Source organism: Cibotium barometz, chromosome 24 (genome assembly GCF_041138505.1).
Source record: "Cibotium barometz isolate CiBa-2024 chromosome 24, ASM4113850v1, whole genome shotgun sequence".
Classification (NCBI taxonomy): domain Eukaryota; kingdom Viridiplantae; phylum Streptophyta; class Polypodiopsida; order Cyatheales; family Cibotiaceae; genus Cibotium; species Cibotium barometz.
In genome coordinates this window covers 26,455,889-26,480,858 of record NC_141069.1, presented here as the reverse complement: position 1 = coordinate 26,480,858, position 24,970 = coordinate 26,455,889, and the positions used below count along the sequence as shown (strand labels likewise).

The window sequence follows — 24,970 nt, the reverse complement described above, 5'->3', positions numbered from 1 at the left end:
TAACGGTTAAGTTTCGAAATCCCTTGTCACACAATTCGTATTGTTATAACCCAAAGCTTGAATCTCCCTCTTTTATATTCAAGTGAAGAGATGAAAATCGAAGCACTCATGATTCAAGCATAATCCAAGACATCCTCATCGTTGCGACTAGACATCGTGCAAGAAACGTAGCCTTGCTCATCGTTGCGACTAGACATTGTGCATAAACCAAGACATCCTTATTGTTTGTGACTAGATATCTGCAAGAAAATACGTAGCCTTGCTCATCGTTGCAACTAGACATGGTTGCGACTAGACATTGTGAAAGAAAAGATGTAACCTTGCTTTGATACCACTTGAAACATGCACTTACATTTGTGAGATTGGCTTGCTTACAACAATTATCACAACACACCATGTGTGATCCACATGCATGAGTAGCTCACACACCACCCAACTAGAGCTCCATATGGAGAACGCTTGAGCCTAAGGCTAGACTTAGACAATCCTTGAGCTTGAGGCTAGACTTAACTATTCCCCTGTTAGATCCTTATGACGCCGACCTTCGTCGATAAGGATAGCCGCCATCTCATTATACTTCATCTCTCGGGCCACTCGAAGAAATCCTAGGGTCAAATATGTTAATCTCTTCAAGACTAGTAAAACTGCTTTTATGTCGTCGTCATCTGGCGGAGCCTTTAAAGCAATGTGCTGCTGGATGATTGAGCCTAATGTTCTTGGAGAGATTCAGATCCTTTCATTTTTGTACCATAGAACTTCTGTTTGAAGAAAACCTTGGAATTATTAATTTTGTTATCTTCTAACTTATCCCATACCTCTTTTGCCGACTTATCCGGGTCAAGATGATGGATGAGGTTGTCGGAAAGAGCGAGGCCAATGTGTGCCAATGCCTTGTCATGACAGATCACAACGCTAGTTGAGCCCAACCTCCAATTGTTGGGCTAGCGCTCGACCTTGGCTTGAGAGGGTCCTCATCTTTCGAGAATCCTCCCACCTTAAGATGCTTGATTATGAGTACACTACTCATTTATGTAGGCATAAATCCCTTATAAAAGCACCCCTATTATTATAATAAGTCGTCCACACATTAGGTATCGTGCAAGGCACATCAGTAAGAAAGCCAGCTTGTTATGGCCTTTTGGGCTCATAACAGGTTGCACTATAGACATGGATGCTATAGTAATAGACTTTTCTAATTGAGGAGGACTCAGGAGTGGACTCCATTTCTTAGAGGCAGTGGGGAGACCACTGGAGCTCTTTACAGCTCCAACAGCCTAGGCTATGATGCTGCTTTATTGTCACCAATTGGCCGACCATTTGGTCCATTCCCACATTTTTGCGTCTCGTTCACTTGAGGCCAGGCCAGTGTCTCATGTGAAGAGGCCAGTATTTTGCTGACATGGACGGGAGCCAGACTGGTGCCACCCGTGTGTTAGCAGGATGGTGTTGTATGGACGGGAGCCAGATCAGTGCCACCCGTGTATGACCTGGACTGTGTTCGATCCATGGGACTGTCACGCCATGGAAGAGCCAGTATTCGTGCCGTGTTTTACCTATGGGACTGTCACACCTAGGGAAACTCGTGCCTGGAACTGTGTCTTACCTATGGGACTGTCACTCCATAGGAAGACCAGGATTTTATATTTTTTTATGTCGTGCCAGTTTTGTGCCGACAGATATTTTGTACATGTTCCATGAACGGGAGATATGTCCATGTTACTTTTGCACATGCACACATATTTTGCATGCTTGAAACTGTTTTCGCATGACATGTATTCGTGTGTTTGCCTGCTTGACGTGTTACTTACTGAGCGGGGACGCCTGCCAGTGAGTCGTGAAGTGTGCTCTGTATTCTGACGAGTTTCAGTGCATGTGAACAGGTGGTAAGTATATGGTACATGTTGTTTTAATATTTAAAATTCTAACCCTTTGATTTATAAGGTTAGGGGATTCACACTTATTTAAAAGTGGGCACCCCCTTTGGGCACCCACTTTGGGGCCAAGGTGGGGAGCCTCACTTTTAAGTGAGTGTGGGGGTGGGTGTCACCAACCCCCACTAATTCCCCACATGCAAGCTAAGGTTATCTCCACATTAATTTTATTAAAAAAGTTCTCTCTCTCAAGTGAGAAAGCATCGCATCATCTTGGCGTTGATCATCCATCGCCTCTTCCTGGCGGCTGGAGTTCACCGTGTTGCTGCTATACGGCTGCTCTCCCACACTTGCAACAGGCGCATGCTCTCAAGAGGGGCCATCTCTTCTTCTGGTCATAACCCGGCTGCTGTATACTGCAGTCAGGATACTACAGCTGCACAAGAGGCGGCTGCCCCTCCATAGGCTGGCTGCAACTGCCCCTCTACAGGCGACTCTTCCCATCTCTTCTGCTGGCGACTGAATTCTGCTACAGGTGGCTGCGTTGATTCACCAGCAGGCTGCCTTTTCCTTCGCCAGGCAACCTTGAAGGCGGCTCTGTGTACGTGTGACAGGCAGCCAAAACAAGCTGCGCTGCCCCCCCACAGCAAGTGACTTTGCAAGCAGCCTGTACCATCTCTTGCAAGCTGTGCGCTGCCAATATCTTCTCCAACAACCTGCGCTTCTGCAATCCCTCGGCTGGCTACACTAGTTCTTCAGCTGGTGGCTGATCACCCTGCACGTCAGTCGGCACAGGTTGCAGCCAGATGCCTCTTGACCATACTGTCACACTCATCACCCCGGCAAACGGTGGTTGCTCTTACTGTCCAGCAGGCTGCAAGTGATTGTGCACTTCTTCTCTCACAGCAGGTGGCTGTACCCTTCGTGGTGGTGCTTGTCTTGTTAGTTCACCACGAGGCAACTGCTTCTTCATCACCTGGAAGACTTCATCATCCCGCAAGTTTTGGTCTTTTATCAACCAATTACAAGTAAGTGATTTTCAGATTTGAGTAAAGCATTTAATGTTTAAATCTGGTAAAAGAGTCGTCCTGCTCGGCCTACACCCGTTCGGTGCCGGGTTGTCCAAGCTATATGGGCGAACCTCGGTCCAAAGGTGCTGAGATCGGGAGAGCCAGGCGTTAGTACGAGAGCGCCTGTCTGTGCGTGGTCTCGGAACACCAGTGTGGTGCTCTCCGCGGAGTCCAGTGAAAGCACAGGACCGTAGTGATTGGACCACACTAGTGGTCGTTCTGCTCCGAGTTTTTCTACATCGAAATTCGAGCTATTTTGTTTAGTACTGTTTTCATATGTACATGGACATTATCTGGTTCTCAGAACCCATGGAGCATTGTATTCTTTAAATACTCCCAATAAATATATCATATATTGAGGGGGGGGTCGGCCCGTTCCGGCCCCAGTGCTGGTGTCCATCTTTCCATTTCTGTTCATTTAAATTTCAAGTTGTTTTAAGTTGTCCCTTTCATATTTGTGGTTTTAAAGTTGTGCTATTAAACGTGTAGGTGTCCAATTGAGTCTTTCCCACTTGACGGGATCGGTTTCATTGGTATCAGAGCACGGTTGTTTCCCTCTTCCTAGTGGGGAAACGAACCTGTGTATTGGACATCCCGCTTTTAGCAAACTTTGAACACAATGGACAGCCAAGGCAACCCTTTGGAAGTACCAAATTCGAGGGGTCTCTCTAGTGCTTCTCGTGGGTCTGATGCCCTGCGAGGTAGACACAAGCCTCTTGAAAGGGTTATGGATAGTGAATCCAAAGGTCAACTGTCTCCAGGAAAGACAGTTATGCTTGAACAAGACCCTGATGCTATGAGGGCTGAAATGGAACATATGAGAAAACTTTTGCAGGCTCAAGAGCAAGAATTGAAGTTTTTGCATGAAGATCCTCATCTGCAAAGTGCTATTGAAGCCAGGAAGGCAGATGCTATGGTTGATGTAACCTTTGAATCAATGGCTCGTGAAGTGGGCAAGAAACCAAGGGAGTTGGCACTTGCCTATCTCCTTCGCAAAGGTGATATCAAAGAGGGGGATGACGGAGAGCTAAAATTCAGAAATCCACCTCGTTTAAAGCATGGAGATCCTGCATCCCAGAGGCTGAAATCTTATATGCAAAAGGAAGAGGTGACTGTCACTTCTCGTCATGCATCCTCTCCCCAAGGCACTAAGCCTGACAGAAATATGTATGCCAGTGCTCATGGAGGGCACGAAAGTCACATGCATGCAAGATATGTATCTCATGGTGACAGGTCTGCTTCCAGAAAAATTTTGCCTTCTGAGTTGTCTCATGGAGAGACCATGCCATATGCAGGTAAGTCACATGCATCTGAGCTTCGAGTTCGTGGAGCACATGCCACCGTGCCCCATGAAGCTTCTATGACGGCCCATGGAGCCCATGCAGACAGGGCTACCCCGTTGGATAAGGGGAAAAGAAAAAGAGAGGACCATGAGCCTCATGCCAGGAAGCTCAAGGAGTTCAAAGCAGGTGATAAATCTGTCAAATTTGATGTCTTTCATGGTGAACATGATGCTTCTAAGGTGTTAGCGTTTGTGGCACAGTTCGACATTGCCTTTAGTGATGAGGATTTCACAGAAAAGTCGAAGGTGCGCCATGCTAGCATGTTTCTGAAAGGCACTGCTGCCCATTGGTGGATCACCGAAAAGATCACCAAGGATCCCATCTCTACTTGGAAGGAATTCAAAGACAGATTTTATGCTCAGTTCCTGCCACCCAATGCAGAGCAAACTCTCACTCAAAAGTGGGACAGGCTGGAACAAAAAGATAATGAGAGTGTGCAACAGTATGTGAATAAATTTTGGAAAGTGTTGCTGGAAGTGACTCCCTTCATGCTAATCTCTGAGGAGGAAAGAAAGAGGAAGTTTCGTTCTGGATTGCAACCTGCTTATAGATCGGGTATTGAATTGCACCCAAAACATACGTTGCAACAACTCACAGCTTCTGCCCTTGCTACTGAGCAATTGGTGCTCAAGATCAAGCAAGATCAAGGAGGTTCCAAGGCGAAGGACAAGGCTGTCCCAAATCAGCAAAAGGGCGGACAGCCACCTAAAAAGAACTTCCGGGAGCCTTACAAGGGTGGTAAAGCTGAAAATAAAGAACAGGGCCCAAGAAAGAACAAATTTGGCTTAACCCTGGAGCAAAGAGAGCAATATGCTAAGGATGGAAAATGCTTTTCTTGTGGTAGCAAAGACCACATGTTCCGGCAATGCCCAGATCGCAAACCAAAGCACGAGGACAAGCATACCAAAGCAAATGTTCATGCAGTTCCTGATGTGCAAGGTAATACAGGTCATGATGCTAAGGAGAGAATGGTTTGCAAGGCATGGGGGCAAGTTAAGGATCAGCCCGCACTCTTCATGTTTGATGACTGTGCAACTGACAATTTCATCTCTATGCAAATGGCAGCTGCATTGGGAATTGAGGTTGAAAACATGGGACCTCAGATTGAAGCCGAAGCTGCATTCATTGGTAAAGAGGTGCAGGTTACCCCTTTGATTGGGAAGTTGCGTATTCATATACAGGGCTACCTTGACAATGAGCATTTCTTAGTTGCTCCTTTGAATGGATGTGATGCATTGTTGGGCAAGCCGTGGCATTATAGGCTTGAGCCCCGCAAAGACTACAAGTCCAATATGATTTCTTTTATGCATAAAGGCCGCATGCACTTTATTGATGCTGGCAAAGAAGGGGATTCCATCCCAGTTGTATCACACATCCAAATTAATAAAGCAATGAAAAAGAGTCTTTCAGCGTACTTGATTTTTGTGCGTGATAGTCTTGTGCCAAATCATCAAAATATGGATGCTATGTCTAATGATAGGCTGAATTTTCTTAATGCATTCAAAGACTGTTTTGCTGACTCATTGCCAGGTGAACTACCTCCCCAAAGGCCCGAAGATCATTGCATAGATCTTGTGCCAGGTAGTTCTCCACCTAACAAACCCGCATACCGAGTGAGTGCTGCACAACAAGAAGAAATTATGAAACAGGTTAATGAGCTTTTAGAGAAAGGTTTGGTTCAGCCCAGTTCCTCACCTTACTGCTCTCCTGTGCTTCTAGTTCAAAAGAAGGACGGATCATTCCGTATGTGTGTAGATTATAGAGCTTTGAACAAGCTTACCATCAAGAACAGATTTCCTATTCCACGTATTGATGATATCTTGGATAAGCTTGATAGTTCAGCTTGCTTTAGCAGACTTGATTTGAAGAGTGGTTATCACCAGATACGTGTGGTACCGCAAGATGTCCATAAGACTGCATTCAGGACAGCTTTCGGATTATATGAATTCTTGGTCATGCCTTTTGGTCTCACCAATGCTCCTGCTACTTTTAATCGTATGATGGATAGGATATTCCGATCCCATCGCAAGTTTACAGGAGTCTTCTTTGATGATATCTTGGTTTTCTCCAAGAATGAGCAGGAACACAGAACTCATTTGGTCACAGTGTTCGAAGAGTTGCGGAAGCATAAACTTTTCGTCAATGCCAAGAAAAGTGAGTTTTTCCTTTCAGAGATTCATTATCAAGAACATATTGTATCCAAGAATGGAGTTACAATGGATCCTGCAAAGATAGAGACTATTCGGAATTGGCCCGAACTGCAAAACGTACATCAAGTACGAAGTTTTCTGGGATTATGTTCGTACTACAGGCGTTTCATAAGGCATTTTGCTATGATTGCAACTCCTCTACATGATCTCACGAAGAAGAAAACTGTTTTCAAATGGACCTCAAAGGAACAGGATGCTTTCTTGCAGCTCAAGCATGCAATCATATGTGGTCCAGTATTGATTGTTCCTGACTTGCACAAGCCATTCGTGGTTGAATGTGATGCTTGTGGTGATTGCATAGGAGCTGTCCTAAATCAAGAAGGGCATGCAGTTGCATACGAGAGTCGTCGTTTGCATGATGCTGAGCTTCATATGGATATCTATGAGAAAGAGCTCTTGGCTGTAATTCACGCCTTAAAGATTTGGAAACACTACCTTCTTGGGGCTGAATTTGTGGTCAAGACAGATCATCAAAGCTTGAGATACTTTTTATCTCAAACCAAGCTTTCAGAGAAGCAAATGAGAATGGCAAATTTTCTTTCCATGTTTCATTTTCAGATTGTGCATACTCCAGGAAAGAAAAATGTAGTGGCCGATGCACTATCTAGGAGGCCTTATATTGCTGCAGTCTCAGTGGCCTCTCATGGAGATCTATCTGCTATGAGAGATTTGTATCATTTGGATGCTGATTTTTGCCATATATGGACTGATTTGATGGCTGGTCATTCACATGCCTCTTATGTTATCAATGAGGGTTATCTCATGAAGGATAATTGCCTATGTGTGGTGAAGGATTTGCGTCCAAAGGTTATGGACGAATGTCATGCTCCACCTTATGCTGGTCATAGAGGTATTATGCCTACTACTCGCATGATTCAGAGGTACTTCTTTTGGCCAAGCATGCGTAAAGACATTGAGGCTTATGTGCGTCAATGTATTACTTGTCAAAAGGTGAAATTCGACAGGCAAAAGCCTCCAGGTTTGCTTCAGCCATTGCCTATTATTATGGATTTGCCTAGATCCCAGCATGGGAATGATGCTATTTGGACTATTGTGGACAGGTTTAGCAAGCAAGCTCACTTCTTGCCCGTCAAGAAAACCATTAAAGCTGATCATATGGTAAAGCTTTTTCTTGCTAATATTTTCAAGCATCATGGTATGCCTAAATCCATTGTTGGGGATAGAGATCCCAGGACTACAAGCCTATTTTGGAGGGCTTTGTTTGATAACATGGGTACTAAGCTTGAGTTTTCATCAGCTTATCATCCCCAAACGGATGGCCAAAGTGAAGCTGCGAATTCAGCTGTGTTGGATTTATTGAAGTGTTATGTGGCAGATCAAAAGAGTGCATGGGAGAAGTATCTTCCACTTGTTGAGTTTGCCTACAACAATACAATCCATGCTTCCACAGGAAAGGCTCCATTTGAGGTTGTTTATGGCAGAGTGGTCTTGCCACCCATCCTTCGTACCAAGGATGAGATTTTTGCAGCTGATGAATATGTTCGTGACTTGGATGTTGCCTTTGGTCAAGTGCGGACAGCCATTGCAAGATCTCAGGATAAGCATAAAATGGCTGCTGATAAGCAGGGACATGGAAGTCAAAGAAGGTGATTGGGTATTGCTGAAATTTGAGAAGGCTAGGCTTCGGAAGAGGCCAGGACGAGAAGGATCATATCCTAAGCTTTCTCCTCGCTATTATGGACCCTTCAAGGTGATTCACAAGATCAATGAAGTGTCATACAGGCTTGCTTTACCTAGTCATTGGAAGATTCACAATGCTTTTCATGTGAGTCTATTTCGGAAATATGTGGGGCCAGATCCTGATGAGCCTGTCACAGAAGATCCGCCAGAAATTGAAGAGCTTGAGGAGATCCTCCAGCCAGAACAGATTGTTTTTCACAAGGAGAGAAAGCTACCTGCAGGAAAGCTTTCCAGGAGATACCTTGTGAAGTTTAAAAACTATTTGCCTATTGATGCCAAATGGGTAAATGAGGATTATTTTGCAGATTATCCGCAATTGCTGCAGGCATATCTTGAGGCTTTTAAGTTGAGGTCAACTCTTTAGAAGCCCGGGGGGATGTCACCAATTGGCCGACCATTTGGTCCATTCCCACATTTTTGCGTCTCGTTCACTTGAGGCCAGGCCAGTGTCTCATGTGAAGAGGCCAGTATTTTGCTGACATGGACGGGAGCCAGACTGGTGCCACCCGTGTGTTAGCAGGATGGTGTTGTATGGACGGGAGCCAGATCAGTGCCACCCGTGTATGACCTGGACTGTGTTCGATCCATGGGACTGTCACGCCATGGAAGAGCCAGTATTCGTGCCGTGTTTTACCTATGGGACTGTCACACCTAGGGAAACTCGTGCCTGGAACTGTGTCTTACCTATGGGACTGTCACTCCATAGGAAGACCAGGATTTTATATTTTTTTATGTCGTGCCAGTTTTGTGCCGACAGATATTTTGTACATGTTCCATGAACGGGAGATATGTCCATGTTACTTTTGCACATGCACACATATTTTGCATGCTTGAAACTGTTTTCGCATGACATGTATTCGTGTGTTTGCCTGCTTGACGTGTTACTTACTGAGCGGGGACGCCTGCCAGTGAGTCGTGAAGTGTGCTCTGTATTCTGACGAGTTTCAGTGCATGTGAACAGGTGGTAAGTATATGGTACATGTTGTTTTAATATTTAAAATTCTAACCCTTTGATTTATAAGGTTAGGGGATTCACACTTATTTAAAAGTGGGCACCCCCTTTGGGCACCCACTTTGGGGCCAAGGTGGGGAGCCTCACTTTTAAGTGAGTGTGGGGGTGGGTGTCACCAACCCCCACTAATTCCCCACATGCAAGCTAAGGTTATCTCCACATTAATTTTATTAAAAAAGTTCTCTCTCTCAAGTGAGAAAGCATCGCATCATCTTGGCGTTGATCATCCATCGCCTCTTCCTGGCGGCTGGAGTTCACCGTGTTGCTGCTATACGGCTGCTCTCCCACACTTGCAACAGGCGCATGCTCTCAAGAGGGGCCATCTCTTCTTCTGGTCATAACCCGGCTGCTGTATACTGCAGTCAGGATACTACAGCTGCACAAGAGGCGGCTGCCCCTCCATAGGCTGGCTGCAACTGCCCCTCTACAGGCGACTCTTCCCATCTCTTCTGCTGGCGACTGAATTCTGCTACAGGTGGCTGCGTTGATTCACCAGCAGGCTGCCTTTTCCTTCGCCAGGCAACCTTGAAGGCGGCTCTGTGTACGTGTGACAGGCAGCCAAAACAAGCTGCGCTGCCCCCCCACAGCAAGTGACTTTGCAAGCAGCCTGTACCATCTCTTGCAAGCTGTGCGCTGCCAATATCTTCTCCAACAACCTGCGCTTCTGCAATCCCTCGGCTGGCTACACTAGTTCTTCAGCTGGCGGCTGATCACCCTGCACGTCAGTCGGCACAGGTTGCAGCCAGATGCCTCTTGACCATACTGTCACACTCATCACCCCGGCAAACGGTGGTTGCTCTTACTGTCCAGCAGGCTGCAAGTGATTGTGCACTTCTTCTCTCACAGCAGGTGGCTGTACCCTTCGTGGTGGTGCTTGTCTTGTTAGTTCACCACGAGGCAACTGCTTCTTCATCACCTGGAAGACTTCATCATTCCGCAAGTTTTGGTCTTTTATCAACCAATTACAAGTAAGTGATTTTCAGATTTGAGTAAAGCATTTAATGTTTAAATCTGGTAAAAGAGTCGTCCTGCTCGGCCTACACCCGTTCGGTGCCGGGTTGTCCAAGCTATATGGGCGAACCTCGGTCCAAAGGTGCTGAGATCGGGAGAGCCAGGCGTTAGTACGAGAGCGCCTGTCTGTGCGTGGTCTCGGAACACCAGTGTGGTGCTCTCCGCGGAGTCCAGTGAAAGCACAGGACCGTAGTGATTGGACCACACTAGTGGTCGTTCTGCTCCGAGTTTTTCTACATCGAAATTCGAGCTATTTTGTTTAGTACTGTTTTCATATGTACATGGACATTATCTGGTTCTCAGAACCCATGGAGCATTGTATTCTTTAAATACTCCCAATAAATATATCATATATTGAGGGGGGGGTCGGCCCGTTCCGGCCCCAGTGCTGGTGTCCATCTTTCCATTTCTGTTCATTTAAATTTCAAGTTGTTTTAAGTTGTCCCTTTCATATTTGTGGTTTTAAAGTTGTGCTATTAAACGTGTAGGTGTCCAATTGAGTCTTTCCCACTTGACGGGATCGGTTTCATTTATACCTTCCCAAGTTTCCTAATGCTACAAATTATACCTTGAGAGCAGATCCATGGAGAACAACCTCTGTGCATTAATAAGAAGCCAAAAAGGCAAATGCAACATGAGGTAGCTGAAGAAGACAGTTGTCTACAATGTGAAGAATACCTGAAGCCTTACATTTTGGAAAGAGTGACTGTCATTGGGGGTGCTCCACCCGCCGGGTCCCAATGGTCCACCCCTTGTGGTGAAGTATTTGCTATACCTACAAGGTGCAATTCCAAAGCTTGGCTGAAATCTGAAAACAGACACCTCACCATGCTATCTGTGCAATATTAGGCTGGCAACAGATAAGCAAGTCTTTTCTTCTCCTCCAAATCTGCAGGTACTTTTGTTGAAAACCAAGGCCTTGAAGATGTCCACCTTAGTCACTTTGGCTTCTATACCTTCATCAATCAGGTATAATGTCTTAATCACTACAACACTTGCATATTCCTGTTGTGGCTGATGCCTGGAACATCAGGAGTAATGCAGGCAAACATTTCCTTTATCTACAAACAAAAATCTTGATGAGAAAAAGGGAAGTTGGCCTGGCGCCTCAGCAGATTCGCTGGCATATCACAGTCACAGCTATGCTAGTGAGGAAGTGCATTTATGACGACAACTGGTAAGGCCTTCTCTAGGATGGAGATCACATATTTTCTTTGCAGCACTGGAGCCATTTGGCTGACTATGTGGGATGTAGGTATGATGTGAATATGATGAGGCTCAACATCATCAAACTTTTAGGATCATTTATGGTGTTCAATCTCTACTTCAAATGCTGACTGAGTTGCTCTGCACTAGCTTCAAGCTTCATATACTCCAGGAGCTTCAACATTGAGTTGCTGCCTTTTCTATATGTGAATCTTGACATTTTTGAGTTTAATTATGTGTGTGTGCATATGCATGCGTGTGCATGCATGCTCGCGCTTGTGTGATGCGGTTTTATCTTCCTTTGATGTTGGTTTATTTGCGCCGTATGTGTGCATCTTGACTTGGTTTGCTGTTTTTTTTGGGTGCTGTAGAACAGGAAAAGATTGTACAGTCATTAGAAGTCAGCCATTTGAGACAAAGCTTTACATGGCGGGTGCAAATCTTAACTTTCTTACTCAATATTGCAGTGATTGATGTTGTAAGGCTGATTAACAAGGCACATATGTTTTTGAAACTTCTATCTAAATTGCTAGTTTAACATGAAAAGACACATTCAAAGCACCGGTGTAAGAATTTTAGTGACAAATGGGGAGAGAGAGAGAGAGAGAGAGAGAGAGAGAGAGAGAGAGAGAGAGAGAGAAAGAAAGATTTTATTAACGTCTTCCAAAAGACCGAACTTGGCCTATGAGACAAATCGGTGTACCTGTATGGGGTATCCTCTGTCATCCCAACAAAATGAAAAAGTACTGAACTAAAAAGCTGAATCTGGGTGTGCAATAAGTACAATGAGTGGGGGAGGGGATTGAGCTCTACTACTAGGAGAATGCAAAGCTATATGCATGGAGTATACAATCATGATATGCAACCTAGCTAGCTCCATCCTGTACCATACGGGGGGTATAAAATGGTATACATCAATGAAGGGGGTGTCCACAGCTCCCTGAAGAACATGCCTGGGTCTGCTCTGAAGTGAGCCAGTCGCTCCGCACCCTCTCTCTGAAACTGAGCTCTGATGTCTGTCATCTCTCTTTGGTATAGGCGTGGTGTCCGAAAGCCAGGTGTCCTCTGTCTCCTGCGGGCTCTGAGTGTCTTTGCTCTCTGGAGAGTAATTCCCTGCCGTGTAGGGGCTGGGAGTGGGATGGATCTCTGAAAAAATGTAGTAATCTGTGTCTGTCGTCCCCTCTCTGGAGCTGTCTGAGCTTGTAATGATGTCGCTCTGTGATGCTGTATGTCTAGAATGAATCTCCCCAGTATGCGCTGGTCTGCTGCCTCAAAGATTTGGCGTAGGGAATGTGGCTCTCTGAATAAAATGGGATATCTCTCTGTGATGGCTGTATATGCTCTGCATCTGCATACATAATGCTCTTCACTCTCCACCTCCTCTCTGCACAATCTGCATACCCTCTCCTCTCGGGGGATCCGTGCTGCTCTGCCAGTCTCGATCTCCAATCGATGTGATGAAACTCTAAGCTGACCAATAGCCACTCGGGAGCCGTGTGGTAAAAAGCCCTCCATGTATCTAGGCCTCTCTATAAATCCATCATCAGTGATACTCATGAAGTGATCTCTGTAGTATAGCATCTTCGGTGGAAGAGGCTGTGTAGGCGATATCCATGTCTCGTGTATAGAGTTGCCATAGGTCCTGTCTCAATACTCTGTTCCTCTCACTTTGAGAGAGACGGATATGTGGTGCATCCCTGTCATACTGGAATGGTGGTAGATGATCCATGTCTAGGCCATGCTGTGAGAACCAATGTGTGACCTGTGCATACCATGATCCTCTGACTCCTGCCTCAGCCAGGGCCCAGCTGTCTAGATGCCTCAAAAGCTCTGTATGACAATCTGTCCTGTGGCATCTCTCTGAATCTGTCTAGCAGGCATATAGTATGGAATATGGCCTCTACCATCACAAGGCCTGGCGCCCATACTGCTGCTCCATACATCAGTGCCGGTGTGACTAATGTGTCAAATAGCCACCCCTTCGTCCGGGGCTCCTGAAAATGCACCTGGTGGCACTGTCTCTCTAGCATAGCGAATCCTGCATATCCCCGTGTCAATCTAGCGCTTGCTGCTGAACCCATGGTGAAGCGTGTGGCTGCTGCAGAGTAGGTAACTTCTAGGTACACGTATGATGTCACCACCTCCACCTGGCGTCCTGCGAGAGTGAATGTCAGCTGACTCCTGCCCTGTCTCGATGTATGAAAGACCATAACCTTGGTTTTCCCAAGGTTCACAGTAAGACCCCTCTGTGTGCAGAAATCATGGAGTGCATGTAGATGCTGCTGTAGACCTCCTGGAGACTCAGACACTAATACAATATCATCAGCATAAAGCATAATATGTAATGAGGTACCTGCTAAATCAACTCCATCTCCGCCTCCCCGTGTAATGAAGTCAACCACCTCATCAATGTATAACCCAAATAGCGTGGGGGAAAGTGGGCATCCTTGCTTCACACCAATGGTGCTAGCAATAGTCTCGGACATACCTCCTGGACATCTGACTCGCCCAAAAATCTGCCCATATAATGCATAGATGCCCCATGTCATATCTGCTGGTATGCCAAGAGACTGCAGGCGCTGAAAGAGCCTCTCTCGTGGTACTGTGTCAAATGCCTTGCGGACATCCACAAAGCAGCAATAGAGCTTTCTCTTCCTCACTCTGGCCTGATCAATCATACATCTCAAAGTGAATACATGGTCAGTGGTAGAGAAAGCTCTCCTGAAGCCTGCCTGCCTTGATGAGCGTAAACCTGCTCGCTCAGCATATAAGCTAAGCTCTTGCTCCAACACTGCACCATAGAGTTTGGCCAACACGTGGCCAACCATAACCGTCCTGTAGTTGCTCGGATCGAGCATATCCCCTGTTTTGTGAATCGGCACAATGGTGTGCATCGTCCACTCCGCAGGCAAACCCTCTGCTAGTGCCCTGTTAAAATGGAGCCAAAGAATCTACTGCATATATGAGATGCTCACCCTGCAGGCCCATATGGTCGGCGGCCCGTCCATGCTGTAGGCGGCGGATAGCTTCCTTTACCATCGACGAGTGGGTAAAGAAGCTAGCTGTGGTAGGTCGAGGCTCATGTGGCTGAGGTATAGGTGGCTGCTGTGGGGCGTGGTATAGGCCCTTTGCATATGTGTGCCATGTCTGTGGGTCTGCAATAGGTGTCGGTGTCCGGGGCTCTATGAAGTGCTGCCATGAGATAGGGCTATCTCTACTCATGAAGAAATGAAAGATCTCTAGCTCCTGTAGCTCTGCGAAGGCCCGCCTTTTGCGGCGAGTAAGTCTCCTCATCTCTCTCCTCGACTCCTACTCTGTGATGGCTCCCAAGGCTCTCTGTATGCGGAGCCGTTAGTATAGGGCTCTGCACTCGTCATCATACCATCTGTTCTGGGGCATAGTCCCAGATCTCGTAGGTTCTCCTGAGTGGACACGATGTGGGAAGCTCTGTAATGCAGCCATGTGTAGGAGTGATGCCAGCTGGGCTGTAATGGTATCCATAGGTGCCAGGGGATCCATGAGTAGGAAGCCATGTGTAGGAGTGATGCCAGCTGGGCTGTAATGGTATCCATAGGTGCCAGGGGATCCATGAGTAGGAGCCCATCCTCTACTCATATGTCTGCCATGTCATGTGTGAAGTAGATGGTAGTGTGTGGAGTCGGTATGTGGGGGGCTGGTGATACTGGTGATCCGGCTAGTGAAAATGCCAAGTATGTATGATCTGTCCCAATAGGACGAGGTGGAATGGAGAATGAGGTGACAAGCTGTGATGCCTCCAAAGACCCCATAATGTAGTCTACCACCGTGCCTCCGGTCCGTGTATGACCCCCATGTGGGAAGCATGTTAGCCCTCCTGATCCCGGCCCCACTGGAGCATCCCGTTATAAATAACGAGACGATGCCTGGCTCCCAACTCTAGTAAGTGGTCCCCATAATGTCCTCTGTCTGGTCCAGTGTCCTCTGATGCCCGACTAGCCCCTATCTCCTCTGGATCCACAGGATGGAGGATCTCCATGTCATCATAGTCATACACCTGACACTGTCTGCTCTGTGTGTGGGCATTGAAGTCGCCCGTAAGAAATACTTCCCCTAGTGTAGAATAATGCATAATCTCCTCTGAGACAAGTGTATGGGGAGGCTCCTGCCTTCTCCTCCTGTGGCATGTCCTCTGTAATGACATAGGAGGATCCTGATGGAGGAAAGTAACATAGGGCTTATGTATATAACCCTGTCTTGTGAGAGCTGTAAGGTGATCCACATGTATCTGGCCTCTGGATCCTGTGCTACCACTCTCAGTCTCCCCTGTAGCTCCCGTCTGAATAGAACTGCTACTCCCCCCGACCCTCTCGAGGTACCCTGGTGTGTGGTCCTCTTGTATGCTGACTCCCACTGGAATCCCTCTACTCGAGGTAGCCCTCTCTCTGGGCTCTGATGTATCTTTGTCAGAAGTATGATGTCTCTCCCCACCATAACATGCTCCAGTCGTCCAGGCTGCACCCATAGTGAACCATTACAGTTCCATACTGCCATGTGTATCTCTGTCAGTGGCCTGGTCTGTGTCCCATAGGCCCCAAACCGCTAATCCATGGGCCGGCCATCAATGATGACCCGACCATCTCGATAGAAGGCCTTCTTGCCTTCTCTCCTCGCGTGTAAGACTCGTGGCATGCAAGCTCTCCTATGCTCAAGCTGCATCCTCGTGAGATCATCATCCAAGAAAATAGGAGCTCCCTCTAAACCTCGGAGTATGACCCTCTTCCTCATGAAGGTGACCCTCTCGGTCTCTCCTGCAAACTGTAGGATGAGGGCTCGCTTGCGTGTTGAGTCTTTCCCGGCTCTCCATGCTTTGGTGAAGGAGAGAGAGGGAGAGAAGCAAAAGTTAAAAGAGAAGCTTTTTATATTTTTCTTTATTGAATGTTATAGAACTCACAACATGAAAGCACCATGGTATAAACCTCTTAGAACCCTAAACGTACATATTTTGATCTCATTGCTTTGGATCAGAAATCAAATTTTGTCCTTCTAGTCCATTAGCAAAAGAAAAAAGTTCAAACCCTAGGGGATTGAATGCTCACAGGGAATTTAGCCTAGAAAAAGGAGGTTGTGCTTCTCTGAGAATAATTGTTAAACCTTATTGCAAGCTTAGATCGCCATGATGGCATCAAGATTATTTAGGGAATTTCAAGCTCTCTTGACACGCAAATGTGTCTTGGTAAGATTTGTCACCGATCAAAACTTCGCCCCTGGGCTGGAGACCCCCCCTCTTTGCCTGTGTTCGTGCGCCCCCTTCCCCATCCCCTTGCTTCAGCCTGTGCCCCCCGTCTGCTCTTGCCAACCCTCCCCCGCCGCCGCTTGAGCCTCACCATCCGCCTCCATCAGCACCCCTGCCTTTGGTGCTTCTTTCAGCGCCCCCCCCCCCTTCGTTTCTTCCTTCCGCCGCCTCTTCCTCCCTTTCACACCTTGACCCTGTGCTGCCCCCGCCTTGGTCTCTCGTTTTGTCCAACCCTCCTCGTGATTTGCATCTCTTGCACCATCTCCTCTCCCCCGGTTCGCACACCTCTTGTGAAGGCAAGGGCTTGTTTCCTTTTGTGGCATGGTGTCGCTGCCTTTGGTCTTTTCCTTCAGGTGGACACCATGGCAGACGCTCCAACAACCCCAACTGAGGCGGCCTCTCCTTGCCTATCTTTTTTTAAGCGGGCCTCCAGCTCCTCACAAGTGACAGTCGCCTCCCTTGAGGCCTCCACTTTGGTCTGTAAGCTAGTTGATAGAGCCACTCGGTGCGTGGACAGCTCAGGATCTTTTGAAGGCTAGCCACATCAGTGAGCTTGGAAAGATCACTGATATTCATCCTCTGGGGCGTGGATACTACCAGGTTGAGTTGAGGTGGCAGCACGGCTTCGACCCAGCATCCAATCCCTTGGCTGGACCCCTTGGCTGCTGGTGTCTTAGGCTCTCCCGTTACATTTTGCTTTCCTGGCCTTAGGAAGGATATCTGCTCCTTCTCTCGATGATAGGTGGAGTTATCAGAAGAGTGATGGAATTGTTAGCAGTCATCTCCTGTCTGTACCATATTACTCAGTGAGGGCCTCTGTTGTGGGTGTGCCCGCCCATGAGTTCTCTCCATTTCCCCATTTTTCCATGTCTTTTTTCCTTGTTTTTGGTCGTGGGGGCCCTCTTTTGCTGACCGACTCATTCTGTCTTGGCCGACTATACTTGTGCTGGGCGACTGGCTCCCACCCAGTCGTGGACATGCAGTTAGCCTGTTGGCTGTTTTTGGGCTGGCCGACCACCCTTGCCCCCACACTCATTTTTTGTACCAGATCTTGTGTATATAGCAGAGTTTATACAGCTTCTCTCTCTCTACACTTCTGCGTTTTCTTTCTCACAGCAGTTGTCTCATTTTTTGCTGTGCATTCCGACATGGTATCAGAGCCCCAGGTGGCTTGAAGCTTGGAGACAGTGGGAGCTTGAGGGTTTGGTGTTTGTTGGTGCTGATTGGAGATTTATTGGGCTGTTCGGGACTTGGAGATTGGGTAGAAGGCGGAAATCACTGTTGGACAGCCACCTTGCATAGTGTTTGCAGCCTCTTCTTCATTTTTTTCCCAACCAGCCTCCCTTCCAGAAGACCTTGTGAACCCTTGAGATGGCAGATTTGCTTGAGATGGCTGAGAAGCATGTGAAGATCCCACTCTCCCCACATTCCCGGTGGATCGACAGTTGGACATGACCAACTATGGCATCTGGAAGGTAATGATGGAGTCTGTCTTCAAGTCTTATGACTTGGTTGATTTCATTGTGGTTGGTGTTCCACGGCCAGAGTTGGAGGACGGGAAGCTTTTACCCTCTACTAGGAACGAACGGGAGGCTCAAGCACAGTTATGGGATCGTGTCAATGCCCGTGTGCGTTCTTTCATCTTCCTTAATTGCACACCCTAGGTGATTAATCATATCAAACACATGACGCTGGCCAGAGGGATTTGGCAGCACTTGGCTTCTCTGTATAACATGGTATCACCCATGAAGCGGATTTCCTTGGATGTGCAGATGCGAGTGATGAATCCTGCAAAGTCTTCGACGATGTGGGAGCACATCAACAAACTCCAGGCTCTTTAGTAGGAGGTTCTTCAAGCTGGGAAGGAGATATCTTCAGAGGACATGGCCATCACTTTGGTGTCTCATCTGACCTCTCAGTATTCAGCTTTCTACTCCTCTTTGATCACCAGTGGGAGGCTCAGCACCATCACATGGGAGGAGCTTGTGCCTATGGTTTTGGTCCAGGAAGAGCGTTTTACGAACCCTCCATAGGGCGGAGGTTCTAAGGCCTGGACTGGCCGGCGGTCGAAAGGCCGCAACAAGGACAAAGGGTTCACAAGAGAAGTCTTCTGAGCAGGAGCTTGGATCGTGACGCCTTGAAGGCGGACCAGACTTGTAACCATTGTGGCGAGCTGGGACTCTTGAAGATGGCCACATCTTGAACAAACTGTTGGCTTGCCTCCGATGGCCAGCCAAGTGCCAATGGCTAGGCTCCGATGTGCCAACTGCCAGAGAAAGAGAGTGATCTTTTGCGGCTGAAAACTGTCCCACAGCCTTTTCCAAAAATTTGAGAGAAACTGAGGGAGGCCTTGAGATTGCGAGTGCCCCAGTGCTACTGGAGTACCCTCGATCAAGGGCATCTGAATCCTGTGGCCTAGCCGTGCAGTGTAAGCGAAGAAAGGGGTGCCAGGAGCCTCCTTTCTATCAGAGGGATCATGCCATGTCCACTCCGAGTAACCAAGCTGGGCCTATACTCAAAGATCCCCACGATATGTGTGGACGGCCCCCCAAGATATGACCATTGGGTAAACGGACCAGTTGGTTCTATATCAAGGGTTGACGGAGGTGCTTCTCTGATGAAACTGGAGTGAACTACTGAAGGGCCATCCTGAGGTGATCCCAAGCTTGCATGAGGCTGGCTTCAAATCTGTCCTCAAATGCAGGGCTAAAGCCACGAGTCCACATCTCCGTGAAGATCCATCTTGTACTTTGGGGCCAAGGACCTCGCAAAACGGGGGTGCGGGTGGAGATCGGGGGCTAGGAGAAAATGCTTCCAGGGCTTGCCACGCGGAAGAAGTCTACGAGCTATCAACTTGCCCAAAAGGGCACGGCTTTGAATGGAGGGGTCGATGATGCTCAGGGCCCCCTATATCAAGGCTGAATGATCACGCTGCAGGTTACCTTGGCCCGTGCTGCCCATTGCTACTAGTCCAAAGAAAGTTGGGACCAACCACTAAACTTGACCAATGCAAGCCCGGGAAAAGGCCAAGCAAGAGGTGATGTACCACATAGTGGCGAGAAGAACTTGGCTGAACTCTAGTATAGCAACTTCTTCTGAATGCTCAGAAGAAGAGGGGCTAACTGCTTCTCCGTGGAAATATTGATACCAACCTGGCATCCAAGATAACAAACTGGAGTGCCGCTCACGATCCACTGAAAAGCCTCAACTGGCCTCCAAGTGGGGGCGGGCGATGAACCAGTCCAAAATCCACATGACTTGTGCGAGTTGATCTACGCACTGGATGCATACCAAAAGATCTCAATCCCATCAGCGAATCTCTAGAGATTCCCCTTGTCTCCGGATAAGTATGCTGCTATGTCATCGACGAACTATGAGTCAAGAAGTTGCTCTTGCAAGCGGATGGGAATACGCAGTCCCCTATAGCCGTGTCTCTTGTGCAGAGAGAAAACCGCTCATGACCTCGGCAACAAACAAGAAAAGAAAGGTGCCATTGGGCAGCCCTATCGGAGTACGCGTGAAAGTGGAAGTTTGTCACCTCTGGCCCCTGAATGAGAACTTGGCTGTGTGAAGCCGAGCAGAGTCCAGAAACGCCTCGAACCCACTCCTATGGGAATCCCATCCAGCACATCATCCCCTCCAAAAAGCCCCAGTCCACCCTGTCATAGGCTTTCTCAAAATCCAGAGAACTATCAAATCCTGTTGCCTCAACCTGGCCAAAGCGGTTGCCTCCCAAAAAGTGAAGATGTTGTCCAAAATGCTTTGATCTTGAACAAAACTTGTCTGTGTGCGATGAATCAAATCGAGAAGGAAAGGATGCAGTTGCTGGCTGATGGATTTGGCTAAGACTTTGTATGCGGTCCCTAGAAGGGTGATGGGTCTTCACTGCCAAATCTCCAATCTGTCACCACCATCCTTGGGAATCAAATGAATCAATCCGTGTGGCAGCCTCTCCGGCATGGAGCCTGTGGTCATAATCTCATTAAAGGCAGCTTTGAAGCCGCCTTCCATGAGATCCCAATGACGAGGAATACGGAAACAGGAATCCCATCCTCTCTAGGGCATTTGCCCCTGGGGAGTGCTAGCAGAACCTCCACAAGCTCCTTTGAGGTAAAGGGTGTCAACACAAAAGTCCGGAGAGCGGGGGGGACCACCCACCGCCAGATCCGCTCATGTGCATCCATCACCTGAGAGGATAGGGGGGTGTCACCAACCTGGACATTTCCCAGTATGAAAGTTAGACGCATAAATATTTGGAAAGTACAAGCTTTGGGAATGGGGGATTATCGTGGAATTACACAGGATCAGACTCCTAAAATCTAGGAGGGCTACTATTTTTGGACAACCCTGATGGAAATTTTGTTTGCGTCATTACATCTGTAAGCTAAGCAAATGGGGGGACATGTCAAAGCACATTTCGCAGAAGGTCTACCAACTGGGATATTTTTTAGAGGTGAAGTTTATGAGGAGAACCATCTCTTGAATTGGGACCATAGTAACATAAAAACCCGTTTTGCCCTCTCGAAACGGCACGAAACGTTTCTGGCATGAAACGTTTCGAAACAAAATGAAACCTACCCATCGAAACTATGTTTCGCCCAAATGTAACGTGAGGTAAAAAAAACGGGCGAAAGGTTTTTTTTTTTTTTTTTTTTTTTTTGCAAATGCAATTTCTGTCGTCATTTCCGTCTCTGTTTGTTGCGCATTTGTCACTTCATGCATCCGACGCTTCTTCTCGGCCGCAACCCATTGCTCCGCATCTTCTCCTTGTCCACTCCTCCTTTTCGCTCCTTCACTTCTTCTCCTCCCGGCCTCCTCTTCCTCTCTCTCTCTCTTATTCTCCATGGTCCACCCCTCCTCTTCCCTCCTCCTCTTCCCTCCTCCTCTTTCTCTCCTTTTCTTATCTTCCAACTTTCTCTCCTTTTCTTCTCACCTCCCTATTCCCTTCCAACTTGTTTCTTTCCTCCTTCTCTTTCCTCCTCCTCTTTCTCTCCTTTTCTTATCTTCCAACTTTCTCTCCTTTTCTTCTCACCTCCCTATTCCCTTCCAACTTGTTTCTTTCCTCCTCTCTTTCTCTCCTTTTCTTGCCCAAATTTTGAAAATACCAAAAAACCTACTCCCAAAATCATGAATTTCATACCCACTAGTCCCAAAAAATGCATCTTCATCTTTCTGTTGGCTATGTTATAAATTTGGTATGCGTATATAAGAAGTGTCATTTTGAAACCTTTGCGTTTTGTCCAAAACAGACGAAACGAAACCAATGAAATGACGAAACGTTTCATGTTACTATGATTGGGACATGTGGCAAGAAAGTGGATCAAAGTGAGACAAGTGGCCTCACACTTGTCACCTCAGTTGTCCACTTGTCAGTGTAGCCTTCTCTTTTCCATTCTAGCTCATGAGAGCCCCATATCTATAAATTGGAGCCTCCTCTCTCTTCATTGAGAGGAGGCTTTCTCTTGTTGCAGGCTCTCTTCTACAATGTTGGCTGCTCACCTTCTTGTCTACATCACTCTCTGGAGAGTCTACACTATTTCACTCCCCTCTACAAAAGCCATTGTACTTGTTGTACCAGCCCCTATACCGGCTGTACCTACAGTCTACTGTACCAGCCACTATACCGGCTGCACCAACCTGTGTACTTGTTGTTTTAGATTCTGTACCTGTTGTACCAGCCCATGTACTAGCTCTACCGACTCAATGGAGGGCTGTACCTGCTGTTTTAGATTTTGTACCTGTTGTACCAGTCCATGTTATTGCTGTACCGGCTGAATGGAGAGTTGTACTTGCTATGCCAGCTCTATTGCATGAAGACCCGTGGTTTTTGGGGAAGAATCATACCCACACGGAGGTATATGGATTATATTGTTGGCTTGACATTTCTACAACCTGTGTACTAGCTGAATTTTATGGTTGTCTTGTATTGGGCTGTGTTATGGCCTTTGTATATGGATAATCCGGCATCTCTCATGGGGAGAGTAAGGCCCTCTTAGCTTGTACATGATATTTTCTCCTTGGGCAATAAAATAAACAAAGGTGGTGGGGGTTCGGCCCATTCTACCCTCTGTGCGGTGTGAGTTGTGCACGTCTCTCTTTTATAGCTTTGTGGATTAAGTGCATAGTTGTGAGGTATGATACCGTACGATTCGTACGATACGATACCGTACGGGAAAATAAGGTATGATATAATTTTTTTTTCTTATCGTATGATAAAATATGGTGTTAAAAAAATTACTTATGAAGTTAGGTATTTCCAATTTCGAGATATGGAGTATTTTAAAAAGGAGGGAAGCATCATAGTAAAGGGGAAGCTCAAACAGCCATAGACAAGCAAAAACAAGACCATTCCGTACGAGACCGTACGATATGACGTCGTTCGACATATCGACATACGGAAACAACTATGATTAAGTGGCGTATGTTAAAGGCTGTGGCCAATTTCAATGCTTATTTGCATTAATGGTCGTGTTTTGCGAAACCCTGGAAGTTACATTGATGGCTTTTTCACACTCTTGTGTGAAGACGATCCTATTGGGATAGAAACATTGGCTATTAGTGTAGTTAAATACACCCAGCCTATCCATGTCATGCATTAAGGCATGTGCAAAAGACAATCTGATTTATGGATTCTTAGAATCTATTTAGAATCTTGGAATTAGCTTTATTGCATGTATTCTCTTCTATATGGAATCGGCTATTTGTGCCTGATTTATGGATCTTATTATCAATCTCAAAGGCAACCGATATGGAGAAATATCTTTTGACTGGCATGGTGGGTTCATAACCCTCACGTCACAGGATCGAACTTGGAAAACAAAAGCTAAGTTTACTTAGAGTTTGCAAAGTTGGTGCTTTGCTTTTGATGTTCACTAACCCTTGGATGCCTGTACAAGGAGAATACCGTGTTGTTGTTTGCCTTGAGATGGTTTCTGGGAAACATTGTCTGTGGCTCCCTTCATTGGGATGCATTATGTTTTTGGCTCCCTATATTTGGGAATCGGGATGCATTGGACTTATGGAACTCATGGTTATCTCTTAGATCGAGGATTTCTATTGTAAATCTTGGCTTTATGCCCCCCTTAAGTTGGAGCTTGGCTTACCTTTTTGTTTCATGAGCTTGTAATGTGGTGTTTGATGTCTTTATGTGAATAACATACTTGGGCATAATGGAATAGGATACAATCATACCACGTACCATTCAGCCCAAAAGTATATATATATAAACAGAGCATCGTATTAATGGTCGCTATTATCATTGTAATTATGCATTGAAAAAAAACAAATTGTCATAAATAGTCGTAAAAAAAATATCACGATTATTGTGATATAACATGCAATGAATTTTGTGATCCCTAAAGGGGTGCGTCCACCTACGATGGTTGTAGCGTGATTATTGTCAGGTATTTCGGAGTTAATCTGGAGTCTAATGTAACATGCAGCGGAAATATTCGTAATTAAGAATCCTGTCACACAAATTCTCACACCGCCTTCTGTATCCTAAGTTTCGCGAGTTTAGCAATCCACTTTTATGACTTCAAACTTTAAGAGAGAGAGAGAGAGAGAGAGAGAGAGAGAGAGAGAGAGAGATAGAAACTGTACACCATATGGGGTCCCGAATTACCCATTGAAGGGCCCCCTATCCCGTTATCGGACTAGTATTTGCTTTATTACTTTGAAGAGACTGATTGTGGACTGATGATAAGCCAAACGCAAGATCTCTGAGGACCAAGAGTCGGGCTGAACTGTACACGGCTGTAGAAGCACCAATGATGACCAATCTTGAGCCTATGCACTCTTCCCAATGGAATGAGGGAAGGTTGCAAATGAAGATAGGTATGTTGAAAACACAAGGTGTCCTGAAGGGCTGAATGCTGTAGATGCTGCGTTTTGATGAATGAAGGCTGAAGGCTCATGCATTGATGCTCCTAGGTGCTGATGGATGAAACGCTGAGGGCTGATATGCTGAATGCCCCAATCGCTTATGCTCCTTGGGCTGAAGGCTCCAAGCGTTGATGGCTTGTTGGCTGAATAATGATATGAATGATGGAATGGTGCAAAAGCAAACCTATTTATATGCTCCCAAGTGCTGGTCGGTTGACTGTGAAGCTGGCTGATTGTAGCTATTTATGCTACATGACTTGTTCATGATAAATAAATGGTATTAAATGTTGGAAATTATGGAAAAAATGCCAGATAAATACTAATAAATACTAGATGTTATTTGAAGGCTTCTGCAATGGTCTATATGCAATGGATGAATGAAATGCAATT

At 46.5% G+C, this 24,970-nt stretch overlaps 1 protein-coding gene across 8 annotated transcripts in view; it reads left to right on the top strand.

The window, feature by feature from the left end:
* LOC147625090 (histone-lysine N-methyltransferase) overlaps window positions 1-24,970 on the top strand; it is a 100,116-nt gene that overhangs the window by 30,907 nt on the left and 44,239 nt on the right. For all 8 annotated transcript variants that reach the window (XM_086818353.1, XM_086818350.1, XM_086818351.1 and 5 more), the window contains exon 2: window positions 11,796-11,857. In XM_086818353.1, coding sequence (XP_086674479.1) covers window positions 11,796-11,857 — 62 coding nt within the window. The remainder of the gene's footprint in view (window positions 1-11,795; window positions 11,858-24,970) is intronic.